The 16,682-nt window shown below is 36.8% G+C and overlaps 1 protein-coding gene across 2 annotated transcripts in view; it reads right to left on the bottom strand.

Moving 5' to 3' along the window:
* Positions 1-16,682, bottom strand: part of DOCK8 (dedicator of cytokinesis 8) — a 92,425-nt gene that overhangs the window by 67,019 nt on the left and 8,724 nt on the right. For both annotated transcript variants that reach the window (XM_072404190.1, XM_072404191.1), the window contains exons 3-7: positions 9,568-9,743; positions 7,862-7,933; positions 3,934-4,054; positions 1,485-1,697; positions 657-742 (exon numbers count right to left, since the gene is read on the bottom strand). In XM_072404190.1, the coding sequence (XP_072260291.1) occupies positions 657-742; positions 1,485-1,697; positions 3,934-4,054; positions 7,862-7,933; positions 9,568-9,743 (668 nt within the window). The remainder of the gene's footprint in view (positions 1-656; positions 743-1,484; positions 1,698-3,933; positions 4,055-7,861; positions 7,934-9,567; positions 9,744-16,682) is intronic.

Here is a 16,682-nt window from a genome sequence, read left to right as displayed (position 1 = left end):
ACATAAAAAATGCATGCAGTACAAATTACAATAGTCTGTATATCTTTACAAGAAAACACAGCACACCACCACATCTTTAGCTATATGCGTCATAGGATCAACCTATGAAAGGCTCCCACAACTTTACTTTTACCTCATTACAGAGTTTACATATAGCAGATACTGGGTACCCTTAAGAAGCCTCCTTAGTTTCTAAATAGGATATCGGCTCCGGCACTTCTTTTATCTCATTTTGTCAATTTAAAACAAAGCAATGGGTTGGTTGAGGAAAGTGTCACAACTTTTTCCTTATGCACTGCAAGGAAAACTAAACTTACGGAACTGAAGTGCTATGATTTTGAGTCAATATATGCACTTTAAATATATTCAAAAAAGCTGAAACAATCCTCCCTTCATGTGCATATACATATATAAACCGAGATTATTTGAAGGGCGCACTCTGCTGACATAACAACTTTCACCTTCCTACTTGTCAGCATACATACCCACATGAAAGTTTTACATGTAAATTCTTAAGCATTCTTAATCATCTCTGGTTATATGTGTAAAGCCAAATTCTGATTTGAAGACGTATTCCAACTAAGTTTCCCTTACAAAAAAAAAAAAACATAATTGCTAATGAGTGCAATGACAGTTAGCAAGATTAAATACTGTACTTTAGAGTATGCAGCTTGACCATTATTCTGTATCCCATGTGCTCCTTGGGACAATCTGGTAAAGGACGAATTTCAACTGTATCCTCCTAAAAATGAGAACATCATTTTATCAGAAATGCAGACAGAACAGATAATGATGGAAATAAATCATTTGATATCCATATTGGGGACAATAGTTTGCATTTAAAATGACTGAATTTGGTTTATAATTGTCTCAGGCACTGGCACTGCACAAATTCTAGGTTTTATTTACTATTTTTATTTTATATAAGGAATATTTGCAAATATATAGTAAACATTGCGGTGTTTGCTGAATTTTATCTACTGAATCATTCATCATTGTTACCTAACTGAGTTAATTTTTTGGTTATGATGATGCTAATGAATTTTAAATATTGATAAAGCCCCATCTCCTATATTAGGTCACACTTACCCACACTAGCTAAACATCACCTTCTTACCACTAAGTTTGGTCCTTTTGAATCAGGCAATTTTAAAAATTTTAGGTTGGAGACGAGCCAGTTAGTTGTCACTTCTGGCAATCTTCTGAGATGGTAAATGGCAGGCTAGACTGTCAAAGTACATACAACTTTTCTTCCTCCAATACCAAGACAACCAAGGCAATAACCATCATCCTTTTATTTTTTACATACACACAAGTGCAGAAGACCATTGTAAAGTAGCTTGGAAAATATCTATCTGCCTGATCACCTATATTAATATTCATCCAGTTCAAAAAATAGCTCCCAGCACTTTGTATTTTTGATAAATACCCTTTAAAGGTAACAGAGACAAAAAATATAATATACAATGTTGTATAGAATTTACCTCATCAATAGGGGAACTGAGAGCAAAAAGGTCTGCTTGTCTATTGGCCTTGCGAGCGTCTTCACTTTGCCTCTCCAACTCTTCCACATTGGAAAGCTGAAATAGGTTCTTCAAACGACTTTCTGGATTTAGGCCACGCAGATCAAAGTCACAAGGTGTGAGTGCGCTTCTTCCGGATTCAGCAGACAAGCCAGGAGTAAGACCACCATCAGCCTAAGGAGATACACAATGCAAGTTAATGTCAGCAAGAAGATGAGATACTCCGATCTTAAATATACATAACATGATAAAAATCTATGTTTTAGTTCAACCAGAGACAAAAAATACATTTGAATTGTTAAAGAAAGACCAGGACAGTTATCACGGCAACGAGCAGTCTCAGCTTTGCCTGGGAATATTTGGCTTTAAATTCACAACTACTACAATACAAAAGTAATATGGTAACCAATATTATCAATTTAAAATGTGATGTTCATTGCATGTTTTGGATGTGATAGTTTGGACATTGGAAAATATCAAAAGCTATTCCTAGTGCGTTATATTTCAAGAAAGCGACACTTGAAATTAGGTGCTGATCAAAATTGAAAGGAATCTCATTAAAGCTTTAATATGTTTCTGTCAAATTTGTTTTCAATCTGTCATTAAAATAATATGTATTGCTGCCATGAATGTCCTTCCGTGTATCGGGGTGACAACTGTTTCCCGTATTCTCTCCTGCATTGTCACCCTGTCACATGCACACACAGTATAGGCTTCAAATAATTTGTGTTGTCATGGTTTGCCGTTAATGGGCAGCATAGTGGCTCAGAGGTAAATGCCTTTGCAGCACTAGGTCCCAGGTTGGAATCTCAGCCATGACTCTATTTGCATGGTGTTTGCAGGTTCTCCCCGTGTTTGCGTGGGTTTCCCCCCACATCCCAAAAACATGCAGTAAGGTTAATTGGCTTCCCCCCAAAATTGACCTTGGACTGTATTAAATATGTCAACAACATATGTCTATGGTAGGGACATTAGATTGTGAGTCCCCTTCAGGGACTGCTAGTGACATGACTATGGACTTTGTACAGCGCTGCATTATATAATGGCGCTATATAGATACTGTGTAATAATAATAATATATCATAAAGAGCTCTCCATAAAGCTGAAACTGTACAATTCTATAGCAATGTATTGTAACATTAATAACTATATATAACTAACACTTAATATAGAGTTCAATTGAATCCCAAGGAACTGGTCAAAACCTGAGAAGAAATGGAGCAGCTTTAGCCCCTCTATTAGGGATTAGCAAAGCAGAGGAGTCCTGGTCAAACAAAAAAGTTAAACTCTAACCTAGGTGAAGTTATCAGGTTCCCAGCAGACTTGAGAGCATCCAACTCTCAATGAAGCATTCCTTTGAAACAAAAACTTAGAGGCTTAGAAACTCCAGGTTAAAATAAAATGTTCAGTTAATTCTATGTAGACACATGCATACAGTCACCAGTCTGTTCGAATCACCAGATGCAGATATGAATACTCTGGTGTGTTCCATAGAGGCTTTGTGATCTATGACCATCCAGACCCCTATAATTTAGGCTACATATACACGTGCAATAATTATCGTTGGAAACGAACGACTAATGACTAATCGTCCGATAATTCTTAACAAAAAAAGTGCACAACGACTGGCCAACCACGCCAATGAACAAGGAATGTAGCTGAAAACGAACTACCATCCCGGCGGATGTGATTGGGCGACGATCGTTTGCTATCTATTGTGTGTACGGTCGTTCAGTGATCATGGATGTTTCTGCGGTACACTTTCTCCAGTACATGTCACTTCCTGCATTGTTTAAATGATCGTCCCTAGTGTGTGTACATTAATGGTGGATTATATTTAAATGATCGTATCGCTACAGCATGTACAGATTTGTGCACAATACCATCGTTCAAATTACTTGTGAATAATCATTGCTAGGTCGTTAATCGTTCGTTTTCTAACGACAATTTTTGCACGTGTGTACCTAGTCCATGAGGGGGGTGAAACACGTCAAAAGATTTATGTCTGTATCTTTGTTTTCTCTGTTTTTTTATTTAGAGGGGTCCTGGTGTCAGACATAAGTTTATACTGTTGCATAATCATAACTAAATTTAGTTATTTTAGAGCATTAATGAACATTCATTTAACCACTGTATTTTTTAACACTTTACATATCCACATATCAGGATCAGAGGGGCACACAGAAAAAAGGTTTTCTGGCTTAAAAGGTAAAACTTTGAGGCAGGAGGGATGAGAAGTGCAAAATATGGGAAGGAAGGAAGCCATCAAATGACTCCAAATGTCATTTAGGCTACAACTATAACTGAAATATAATTTTAGTTTGGATTGACCTCACCATATAAATATAAATTTAAGGATTATCTTGCAATATTTTACCTAATACTATAATATTTTGTAGGTTAAAAATACCTGTTCATTTTGCCTGGCTTCTGCTTCATCAGACTCAAATATTTGCTTTTGGAGAGTTTTTTGGAAGTCCTTCCTGGAGCCACTTCTACTAAAGTTGCTTGTACCCGAATTTTCCTGATTCCTGAAAATAAAATGAAAAAATCAGTTGAACATAAAAAGAGCTTGTAGAATAAATAACAAAAATCTCATGTCTCAGACCAGGGAAAGAATTGTTTTCTTCAGTCTGGGGCATGCACTGCTCTAATTGGATTATCTTCAAAGGGAATAGGCTGACTGTATTCTATCCATCATTGTACAGTACTCCATGAGAGTTGTTCAGCTCTGCTCCAAAGTAGTTTTTTTAAAAAAAGAAAAAAAAATATAACAAAGTCACTCAAACAAGTCTTAAAATTAGAAACATATATATATTTTTCAGATATTTCAATGTGCCAGATCAATCAGTAGTGCTAAGAACAATAACAACATAGAAAACAAAATAATAAATAGAAATTAAAATAACCTAAATTTTTTACTTACAATACATTTTAGGCCATTAAATTTGATGAAAATAATAATCCTGGCTTGACTACCTAACAGTTTAAAATGTATCTTATCCAATACAAGACACATTTTACCAGGTCATAATATTAGAAATGACGGCTGTATTAGTTTTCTTTTAGATTTTTTATACTTTATTTTCACCTGCTTGTCCGCCATTAATACAGGACAATAAGGTATCATTAGATTCTTGACAGAATCAATAAGTATTTTGTACTTTTTAAAGTGGTATAACAAACAATTTCAAATGGTATATTTAATAAACAAACCAAGAACTTTAGACAAGTTCATTGTTAGGGTTTGCATAACTTACTTTAGCTTTAAAAGCTGCAACTTTGCTAACACCTAATCTGCTTAAGCTTTACCATTCAGTAAAAAAGTAAAATATTAACAGTGTTGTTCATAGTTAATCTTTGCTTTAGTTTTTAGTGCCTAATATTTGTAACTTGACAACCATAATAACAGCTAAACACCTGTGGAACCCCTGCTGACCACTTCTGCTTATCTAGCTTCCTCTGTATAGGAAGTGCCTGTATATTCTTCATGTTATATTCCTATGGGCACACAACAGTGTAATGGAAACAAAGGTCAAAAAGCAATGTTGAAATTTTAAATATGAAGAAATACTATACATTTTACCTATATGTATGTTACAAAGATGATCTGATGATTTTAAGTAAACACTAACTTCATAAGTAAACACTAACTTCATAAAGTGATGATTTGCTATGTTATAGGGGACATGGTGCCTATGCTGTATTTCAAAGGGCCATGGCAGTATATGTGCAATGTGAGATCTATGCTGCCCCTGTCTACTAGTGTCAGAAGATTTGGGGTGAGATTTGATGATGCCACTTCCATACTTCTTACTGTTTTCATTATTGGAAGCTCTGAATATAGGAAGCCAACCCTGCCTATAGTACTGTATAATGGCCATCTTCACACAGTGGCATGGGATGTCAGCAACATTGGTGACTAATCTTATTCCTCCTGTCTCATCTTCCTTTATTTTTTTTGTTGCAGCCTGGAATAAACCTAAAAAGGTTGCAGACAGGATCTTTACATGCAGAGGAAGAATGCTAGGTCTGTTAATGTCTGGTCCTGTTAAGGTCTGCAATAACACAAACTGATCTACTTGTTTGCAATCTTCTCTAGTCTGTTCTGTGCGTGTAGCTCAGTGTACATTCACAGCATACCATGGTCCTGAAATGAGTAAACTACTAGGTGCATGCATAGGCTTGATTTAATAAAGTTCTGCAAAGGCTGGAGAAGATACATTTTCATCAGTGAAGCTGGGTGATCCAGCAAACTTGGAATGGATTTCTTCCAAGTAATTTGTTATTTGCTAGCAAATGTGTTGAATCCTGGACCAGATCCATTCCAGGTTTGCTAGATCACCCGGCTCCACTGATGAAAGCGTATCCTCTCCAGCCATGGGGAGCTTTAAAAAATCAGGCCCTTATGTCTTTCCAGTATGACCTGTCAAGATGGTTGAGAATTCTGAACCAGGAAAAAGACCAGGTGAAGATGATGACACCACAAAGGAGCAAGGAAAGGAAAGTTCACCTCCACTTTCAAAAAGGTTAAAAACCACTAAAGTATATAGACATTGATAAGCCTTAACCAACATTTTTTTGTAATGCAAAAATGCAACTAACATTGCTCATTGATATAGAGCATTACTAAAAAATTTTATGTTTTTACAGTGATTGTGTTCTATTTATCTTTTGTTTGTTTGTTTTTATTTTACTATATCCTTGCATTGTTTTTTCTGCTGGTATTTGTCACATTTATGAAACTTTGTTTTGACTATTTACAGAGTATACCCAATATATTTAACCACTATAAATTCCACTATACATGTCATTTTGAGTAAAGTATCTAAGTAGTTTGGCCTAAAAAATACCATAAAATGAAAAGATGGACAGCATTCTGACTGATCTCACTGATATTTACAATGATTAGGAATTTTACGGGGCTAGATTAGAAAGCCAGTGACTGATTTAAAGAAATTTACTTCAAAGAAAATCATCTGCTTGGGGTCAATTGTGGACATAAACAGGCCCCATTGGGGCTGATTTATTAAAGCTCTCCAAGGCTGGAGAGGTGACACTTTCACCAGTGAAGCTGGGGGATCCAGCAAACATGAAATGGATCTGGTCCAGGACTGAAAACATTTGCTAACACTTAGCAAATTACTTTAAGGAAATCTATTCCAGGCTTGCTGGATCACCCAGTTTCACTGATGAAAGTGTATCCTCTCCAGCCTTGCTGCCCCATTAAATTAGGCTCACAATGTGGGTGAACAGAAACCTACATGTGCTTCTCGAGCCATAGACTGGGGATCAATGAGCATACTGTCTCAAGTAATGGGATCCTGTAATACCTATAAAATATATAATATATATATATATATTGCTGATTTTCTACCATACACCATACATTCTAAATTACAAACCTAAAATAAGTACATATCACGGTAAGTCTGATTAAAGACTGCTTATTTGCATTTCTAAGGTCAGAAACTCTGGAAGGCAGCTAGCCAGGCAGTTAGCATCCAATTTTACAAAGAATTGCCAGCAGTTATAGACTTTACATTTGTTTCTTTATTTCTTTTTTTTATATATTTTTATAATGAATGTGTTAAAAACGTAATTTATGTTTTTGCAGTTGCATAATGTACTGACAAGTCTATCTGAAATCACTTAGACTACCTCTAGATGGCAGCACAAGCAGCTAAAACAAGGATCAGCACAGCTCTTCCCATATATCCAAATTCAGTGATTTATTTACCTCCTATTCATAATAGTCCAACATTAACCAGAGTTTGGAGCAAAACATTTGTACAAGTCTGCTTGTTTCCCAAATGTATCATAGTACCCCTTAAAATAATCAGATATTTTCAATTTATCTCTGCATGAATGTCTGGACTTTTAATTGTTGTTTTTATTTTTTAAACATCTTTGATTGTATGACTGTAGAACTCCATCAACATTGTTTTACTTGGTTTTGGATAGAGGTAGAAGGTGTAACAGCCCCTGCCAGGTTTTAATTGTGGTCTATGTTCTTTTTTGGTAAAATATTGGCTCACTTTTTAGGAATCACATGGACAGAAAGTAGGTTAAAATAACACCAACTGGGAAACAGACAGAATGTGTTTTTTTGTGTGTGTGGACTGAGGCAGCCTTAAAAATTGAGTAAATGATAAACCATATTAAAATAAAGTATGACAGATGTAATAAACTCCCCACCAAATTGTCTGACGTTTGGCTTTAAACTGTACCAGCTGCAGTTTCCTTGTAATGTGCAGCTCAGCAGACAAATAATAACACCACATACCATTCCTAAGCTTGTATGCTTTGTACATTTACAGCTACCTATGCATACTTACTTTCTGTTGACTATTAGCCAGTCCCGTAAATATATCTGAACACAGTCCCTGACATGTAGATCCTGCTCAGCCCTGAAACAGTAAAACAGGAAACAATTATGAATTCTGAAAGATATTACAGAAAAAATATTTTTTAAATATGTCACTGTTTTTTTTATTTTAGGTTTTTTCTTGTATTAGGCAAGCAATGTACATGCAAATACATTCCTTTAGATTACAGACGCCTTGTCTTCACAAGGGATTACCAAGTTACAACTTGTACAAAACTTTTGCCACATGGAATGTAATTGTGCAGCTGAAGTACATTAAAGTAAAAAAAGTCAGAAATTGTTTATAACACCTTTAGCAAATATTTGCCTGTACAAAAAAAAAAGAAGAAAAAAAAAGAATATGCCACATTTGTTTTAAAAAGACTTCTATTACATCCACACTTGTCCTGATTTTTTGAAGAATTAAATACAATCATTTTGAACAGTGTATAGCTAGCTATATAAGTTTTCAGTACAAATGTCTTCTCTGGGGGTTTCCAGGCTGCAACAATTGATCACATCGATAATTTCAGCATCAGCAGACAGTAAAATGGTCAAATATGACAACTACTGTTAGTTAGAAATTCCTTATTGGAAAACCACAAACCAGATTTGTGGACAAAGCCGTCAACAGTGCTTGTTGTGGTTATATTCTGTAGGCCAGCCCAGGCATATGGAAGCTGAATGTAAATCAGTACCAAAGGAGAAGTATATGTAAATAAGCATGTTACCTACAAAAATGTAATACTACGTTACTGCTGACAATCAAAGCCTCAAGCATTTGCCTAAACATCAGTGACTACCCGGTTATTTTCTGCTGTCACTTTGCTATGTTTCTTCTATGATAACATTTATGAATGAGGATAAGTTCCTTAAATTTAACTGTGAATAAGTACATTGACTGTGAAATCAACACATTTAAGCAGTTTACAGTTGGTAATCCTCATAGATTTAATACTTTTGTGCTTACAGCTCCCTATTGAACATTAGAAATAAACTCTTTACAATGAGGGCCTAATAGGGTGCAGTGCAACAATTGCTACTCACATTGTGTATTGGTAAGACAGAGACAGGAAGAAATTTCTGTTCATATCCTGTCCCAAATGACAGCGCCCATAGTTTTTTGACAGCAGGGCAATTGTGCACAACTGTCAACCAGTCTTTATTCACTCCCGGCTATCATTGCAATGAATTGGGGCAATTGAAATTCCTTTTTGTTCAGGTAATACCTGCAGTGCAATTCTGGAGAATCACCGGGCAGAACTGTAGGACAGCAGACTGCTTAAACCACTTTTTTAGATTTCCAAACTTTTCAGCAAAAGTCTGTTAAAAACTCTGTGGAACAGTCTTGGATGCCTAGTGGTTGTTATTAGGCAATCCAAAGTTGTACAAAAAGTGAGGAAGGGTAAACACCTCTTTCAGGTTTTTACTGCTATTTTATTGGAAGGATATATGTTCACTGTCTGTTCCAGAGACAATAGTCACTGGTACAAGATTTGAAGCAATACCTCCCCAAGACAGCCCAAAGAAAAATAGTAAATAGTGAAGTAACTTGTAACTATTCTCCACTAGATCATTTTCACCTGAAGTTACCCTTCAAGTAGTATTGTCATCCTGGACTGAATATGTTATAATTTGATTTATTAATCTTTATAGCAGTTTGGTAAATGTACATACCCTTCTTCTGGCAGTGAAGGCTGCAGTGTTCTGCACTCTTTGGGTTTGTATACAAGATCCAGATCATCTTCGGGGAAGTCTCCAAGCTCCTGAAGAAGTTCATGATTTTGGGTGTTGATATGTGACATAAGAAAGTTTTCAAAATCTATTGGTTCAACTGCTTCGTAATCTGGAGGCTGCAGACAGTAAAAGAGCATAGATAATTATTAGGATGATTATTGTTTTATTCAAGTTATAGTCACATTATATCATTGTATAAAAACAGGTTGTACATGATGGACTATTACTTTTCAGCCTTTGAAAAAAGGTCATATGGATATATGCATGCAAAAGAACATTGAGAGTTGTCAAGCCTTTCTTTTTATGAAGAAGAAACCCCTAAAAATATCTTCATTTTCTAGAAAACCCCTAAATAGTAGGTACACTAAAAATATTTTAAAAAATGTGGTATACAATATGTGGCATATTTGACACCCAAATGTAACAGAGCAGTTCATTAATAAATTAATAACAAGGAAAAATACATACAGCGCAGTGGTGGAGAGTGCTGTTTCTGCTTGCATTGGTGGTCAGTTAATTAATGTGTTGGTGTGCTACCTTAGATTAGTAATACCTGAAACAAATACCTGAAACAAATGTGCCTTTCAATAATGATTGGAATTCTTCTTAGCTTACTGACCAGTGAAAGGGAAATCTCTACATTCGTGTTCAGTAGAAAAATGTCTTGTTACAAAGGTGATCAGTGGAAAAGTTCTCCCTTAGATTGGTGATGATTGGAAATAATGCTCCTTCCCTTGGTTTCAGTGGAGAAATGTCCCCGTACTACATTCATGGACAGTAAAGGGAAAAAGTGCTCCCTTAGATTCCTAAAGTGTACCTAAATTCAGAATTTTTACTTTACATAAAAGGGTAGACAACCCTTTTATTTAAAATAAAACTTTTGTTTGTTTGTGGTTTTTTTTTAAGTGCAATACCCTTTTTTAAAAAAAAAAAAAAAAAAAAGAGCGCAGAGCCTCCCGGGATACCTACGTCACACATCCCGGAAGGCTTTTGGCTGTTCCTTCTGCGCATGCCCCTTTCATCAACAGAAAAAAATTGCCGATGTTACCGATTGCGCAGTGAGATCGGCAAGTTTTTTTTCCAATCTACGTCATCCGATCTCGCACATGGGCAGTGCAAAATCAGGTGACGCAGGAAGAAGAACCAGGAAGAAGAGAGGAGAAGATGTTGCTCCCTGGCGCTCCCTCTGCTACGGGCCGAAGACAGATACCAGAACAACGTGGGACCTGATGGAAGAAACCTCCCAACGGATAGACTGATCTGCGGGATTTTGGGTTTACTTCCACTTTAATAATAAAGATGCTAAAAAGTGTAAATGGCAATCACAGGGGCCTAGAGATGACCAGATGTGGCTTGGTACTTTGTATTTTAGGGGAGGAATTCCTAAAGGTCAAGGGGAGAAAACCCCAACAGAAAACCAAAGATGGTAGGAGCTTACGTAGCATAGAAAACAGCCAGCCAAGGGAAACACACTGCCAAATCAAAATCTAACCCTCTAAGTTAAAGTTTGGCATCCATATCATTTCCCAGAAAATGAGAATTAGTCAAGAACCAACTTATAGAAAAACTGCACAAGAAAATGCAATAAACTAGATAAAACCATGTTTTGTGGCTTCAATATGGAAAGCACTTTGCAAAAATACAAAGCATACTAATTGAACTTTTACAAATAATAAAGAGATATAAGACAAAAAAGGCATATACAATATTGTACAGAAAAAAAGATGGAAAGTTTGGGATTTTTTTTTTAGCTTATGACCCTCACCTATATTTCTTAGTCTTACTAAATAACACTTGTAATCAGGAACTATAGGCAGTTAGGTTATCACAAGGATGACACTTATTGAACTAAAACTAAAGCAGATTTTAAAAACAAATCCTGGTGGTAACACTTATCTAACTATTTCGCAACAGAAAGGTTCATTGTATAACTAAAGCAGACATACAATATTCATATAATGTGAGCACATCAAAGCTGTAAATATGGCTTTAGATTTTTTTTAACTGTCTGCAGAAATAACTGAAAATAAGAAATCTGGTAACTCTGCATTTCAGTATTAGGAATGCTATGATTGTTCCAATATCAATATGCACTCTGTATATATTATTATATTATACAAAGGTAAGGAAAAAAAGAAGTACATTATTGAAATAGCACTTAGGTGGCAAATACCACAAATAGATGTTCACTGCGTGTGCCTTACAAATATACAATTGTAAACCTCCATATCTGCAAATGCTGTAAACACAAGGGCAAGGAAATAAAGACAAACTAGCAGACTGCTATAGTACATTTTTAGAAAGACACTAAATACTAACACTGAACAGTAACAGAGTAACCTACTTATCAGGCAAGTGAAACATTTAACATGCATCCTTTGCATATCTCTATATGTTATAATTCTGCTCTAAATTATAATTTAGAAGCAAAGTAAAATGATGTAATCTATTTTTTAGCTACAAAAAATGCATGTGTCCTTGAAAAGTATCCTCAAACCACAAACGAGAAAAACGTACCGTTCAGCAAAGCAGATTGAATGTTTATGAATATGCACCGGGTTATCTTTTAAGATGGCTGCTACAGGAAACACATATAAGTAGTGCAAAACTTCACAGTAATTTGCCTAACACTAAGAAGAATCCCACAAGCTGCAGAAAACGGAAATAAACTTCTTACCATAAAGTCTGTTTGAGGAAGTGACTAAAAACACATAAAGATTTAACCAAAAGACTGATACTTTCATAGTTTAAGTAGTAGATATTGTAGCATCTTAATTCCCCTTATCCTATTCAAATCATCTAATTATATAATACAATTGATAATGATAATAAGTGTATTATAATGTCAAAACTTTTTTTTTTATAAACATTTTGGATAGAGGATAGATTTACACTCTCTATTTGTTCTAATACTAGAAGTGGGGAAGAATTCAACATTTTGAGCTGTAACTGGAATAGTAATACAGAGGGCAAACTGGTGACACTTATCTAAGAAAGGATTTCCTTTCAATTACTGTTGTGATTACAGGATAGGAAGTAAGGATAAATCCCTTAAAACTAACAGGGGTTCTAATTTTTAATATACCCTTTTATATTTAAAAATTTCCAGAAATGCTCCCAACTAACCCTGTCCACGCAGACTCTTCACTTTACATAAAAGGGTAGACAACCCTTTATTTAAAGTAAAAATTCTGTTTGTGTTTTTTTTTTAAGTGCGACACCGTTTCTTTTTTAAGGAAAAAATAAGGTGCAGCATTGGCCCCTTACTTCTCGATCACCTAGGCCAAAGGTAGGCAAACTCCGGCCTTTAGGCCAGACATGGCCTAGCCAGTATTCCAGTCCGGCCCAAGGCCCCCTAGTTATTTATTGTTGTATCCGGCCTAATTGAATCACGAGTTCCTGCGATATCATCGAGTTCCCCCAAAGTAACCCCAAATACTATGCCCAAAAAGCGGAAGCAACGCGCAGCTACCAGTCTCCAGAAGGTTGACCTCGAAAGTCGTGTCTTCAACCCAGAATGGACTGACGAATTATTCTTCATCCAACGCGGCAACAAAGCCCTGTGTTTAGTGTGCAATGATACCAACAACACTTTCAAGCGGTCGAATCTCAAGGGGCATTTCGATGCCAAGCACGCGCACACGTACAGAGACTTTTATTGACTTCTACCGTCAGCTGCCACATGCATAGTTGCCAACGTTGTTAGCCTTTGCCAAGCGTGTGATCGCAATGTTTGGCAGCACTTGTTCGTGCGAGCAGCTGTTCTCCAAGATGAAGTTTTGTAAGAACAAGCTGCGCTCTCAGCTCACTGACAATCACCCTAATGACATTCTGTTGCTGAACTGAACCTGATATTGTATCTATCTTTAAGAACATGCAACATCATGTTTCCCATCGATTGTACTGTACTTTTAAATAAAAATCCTTTTCTTGGTCACCTTGTTTCTTTTGGCCTAGTGTGCCTTCTTGACCTCCTGAAATGGCCTAGTAGTCCAAAACGTTTTCCGAGCCCCGACCTAGGCGATCAAGATTGAACGGGAGCGCAGAGCCTCCCGGGATACCTACGTCTTGCATCCTGGAAGGCTCTTGGCTGCTCCTTCTGCACATGCCCCAGCATCTTAGGCATGCACAGAAAAAGCCCGTTCATCAAAAGGGAAAAAAAATTGCAGATTTTATGCATGCGCAGTGAGATCAGCAAGTTTTTTTCCCAATCTAAGTCATCCGATCTTGCGCCTGAACATTGCGAGATTAGGTGACGTAGGAAGAAGAACCTGGAAGAAGAGAAGAAAAGATGGTGGCCACTGGCGCTCCCTCTGCTCCACCCCGAAGATGGATGCTGGGAAAACGCAGGACCGGATAGAAGAAACCTCCTGACAGATAGACTGCTCTGTAGGATTGAAGATAAGTGTGATTTTTTTTTTGTTTTCGTTAGTTTTGGGTTTACTTCCCGTTTAATAAACAAGTAATTAGCTAAATTGCTATATAACACTGAATTGTCATCAAACTTAAAGAATGCTATTTTTAAATGCTAAAGAAAAAGCTTCATGGTCCATGCATTACCAACTTAACATGAAAGAAACAAAGTACGTGAACAGGAAAGAAAGGAGAGGAAAAAAGAATGAAGATATTAATGACAGAGACTAAGGCTATGTACACACTTCAGAAGATTCTCATACTGTAATCGCCTCAGGGCTAGTATCAGGCACTCCTCCAATGTCGTTCATGGATCCGTTCTGGCGGATCCAAGATTGACTGTATTACAAGTGAAGGGGGGAAAGCGCAGTGGGGTGCCGCTCCGTCATTCTCCTCCCTCCCTGTAGTGCAGAACAGCGCTGTATATACAGCACTCATTCAGTCTTTTGCCATTGGAAAGGATCATGAAAGATGCTCTCCAGAAACATTTATTGAACATGTGTAGGTAGCCTAAGAGAGACGAGATAACAAAAAAAAAAAACACTCCATTCCACAAAACACCCTTATCATTTATTATATATCTGTCCTTCCTCCTAAAAACACAATACTTTTTGGAACTTGAAGCTCTGGTCTTTGTCATACTTAAAAAAAAACTAGGGTAAAACGTTTAAAAAGTAGTTTGAAAATTGTAGTTTCCTAAAGCTAAATAACAAACAGACTTTACAAATGCAAAAACCGATCCCAAATGTGATCAAATTATCAGAGGCTGCGGGAGGGTTACTGGAGGGCGAAGCAATCCTGATACCTTGCCTTGGCCTTATATGATCTTCCCCTGGCTCTGGTTAGGGGAGCAGAATAACTTTGTCCACTGATGGAAAACAAAGAAATCCTCAGGACATGCATAATGAAGACAAACAGGAATGACCCAGCAAAACAATTAAAAAACACAGTGGAATACAAATGTCAGGAAGTCTGCATACAGAACTTCATTGAAATGTGTAGGAGGAATTACAATGGAACAGGTTGATGAATAACCATGTGCAGGACAAAATACAGGAACATGCATGGTAAAAAAGGAAACAACCACTAGCAGGGTGACCAATAGTTGTTGTATACAAACCTCAATAGTTCTTGTAAGTGAAAAAGAAAAAAAAAAGTTCATCAGGGTTAAATAGCCTAATACCTAGCTTATCACTGCATTTTACAACTGCTTAAAGTAGAAACATAGGCACAGTGTCTAAATATCTCTTACCAAAAGTCCAACATCTCAGTTACCAGTTATGACATTTTCTAGGCATTTCCAATATACGCAGAATGTATTAAAATTGAACTGCAAACATTTTTTTTGGTTAAGGGTTACAATTTCTTGTTTTATTTGTGGTTGGGGGCAATATTGCCTAACTACCTGTACAGTGAGAGGGACAGGAAGTATGAAGAAACAATACCTTGGTCATATTTAATGCTGTATGTATGTGCATTGGGGAGGATTACTGCTTACTTCCTGTCCTGGTGTCAGTTTAATAGAGATCAGCAGAAGGAGCTGTTTGTTCCTCTCTCCATGGCCTGATTTATGAAAGCTCTCTAAGGCTGGATAGTATACACTTTTATCAGTGGGTGAAGCTGGGTGATCCAGCAAACCTGGAATGGATTTGTTCAAAGTGATTTGATATTTGCTAGCAAATGGTTTGAATCCTGGACTGAATCAATTACAAGTGTTCAAAGTGTATCCTCTCTAGCCTTGGAGAGCTTTAATTAATCAGGCCCTATGCATGACTGCCCCCCACTAAAGCATCCTTCTTGCTTTCTATAACTCTGTTAGCACTTAATGTTTTAAAGGACCAGTTCACCCAATATATACGTATTTATAGTGCTGGAAGATAAATTTACTAATTGGGATCCTTATGGATCCCTACTGCTAGGATCTCCTAACAGGGGTTCCGTGTTTAAAGCAGACCTTAATAATAAATTCATGGTTTGCTCTTCCTTTCATCATCAGTTGCTTTAAAGTTAAAAAACCTATGGGTACTATAGTTAGTACAAGTAGTACCCGAGTTAAGGACATCCGTCATACAGGCGACATCTAGATATGAACGGGCTTCCCTGCATGTTGGTGTGCAGGACAGAGGCTGGAAGGGGGGAGGGGGTGGTTTGCATGACTTGCAGAGGAAATCTTTTGCTAAACACAGCTGAGGTTGTGGGTGATCTTAGGGGGCTGAGCTCTTTCTGCAACATTCTATAACTCTTTAATGACCCAGACAAACTGTGCAGTTGTTTCTTTTTGCATATCAAAGCATAGCTTGCTCCAAAAGTTAATGAATGTCTAGGCGCCATAAGGTTTTTTTTTTCTTTCTTTCTTTGTAATTAAATCACAGTGAGGATTTTATACAGTAACTGACACCACGCTACCTAATGATATGTTGAGACAAACATCTGTCCTAATTGCATTTATTAAAATAATGTACCTGTTCCGACTTACATACAAGTTCAACTTAAGAACAAACCCACAGTCCCCATCTCGTATGTAACCCAGGGACTACCTGTACCTCGGTCCCAGGGTTGAATGCTGGGAAACAGGTTAAAATATATATGCCTGTTTTTTTTGTTTTTTGTTTTTTTTTTGGGGGGGGGGGGCTTTACAGATT

This window comes from Pyxicephalus adspersus, chromosome 3 (assembly GCF_032062135.1).
Source record: "Pyxicephalus adspersus chromosome 3, UCB_Pads_2.0, whole genome shotgun sequence".
Taxonomy (NCBI): Eukaryota; Metazoa; Chordata; class Amphibia; order Anura; family Pyxicephalidae; genus Pyxicephalus; species Pyxicephalus adspersus.
Note: the sequence above shows the minus strand (reverse complement) of the source record. Positions and strands in the feature narration are given on the sequence as shown.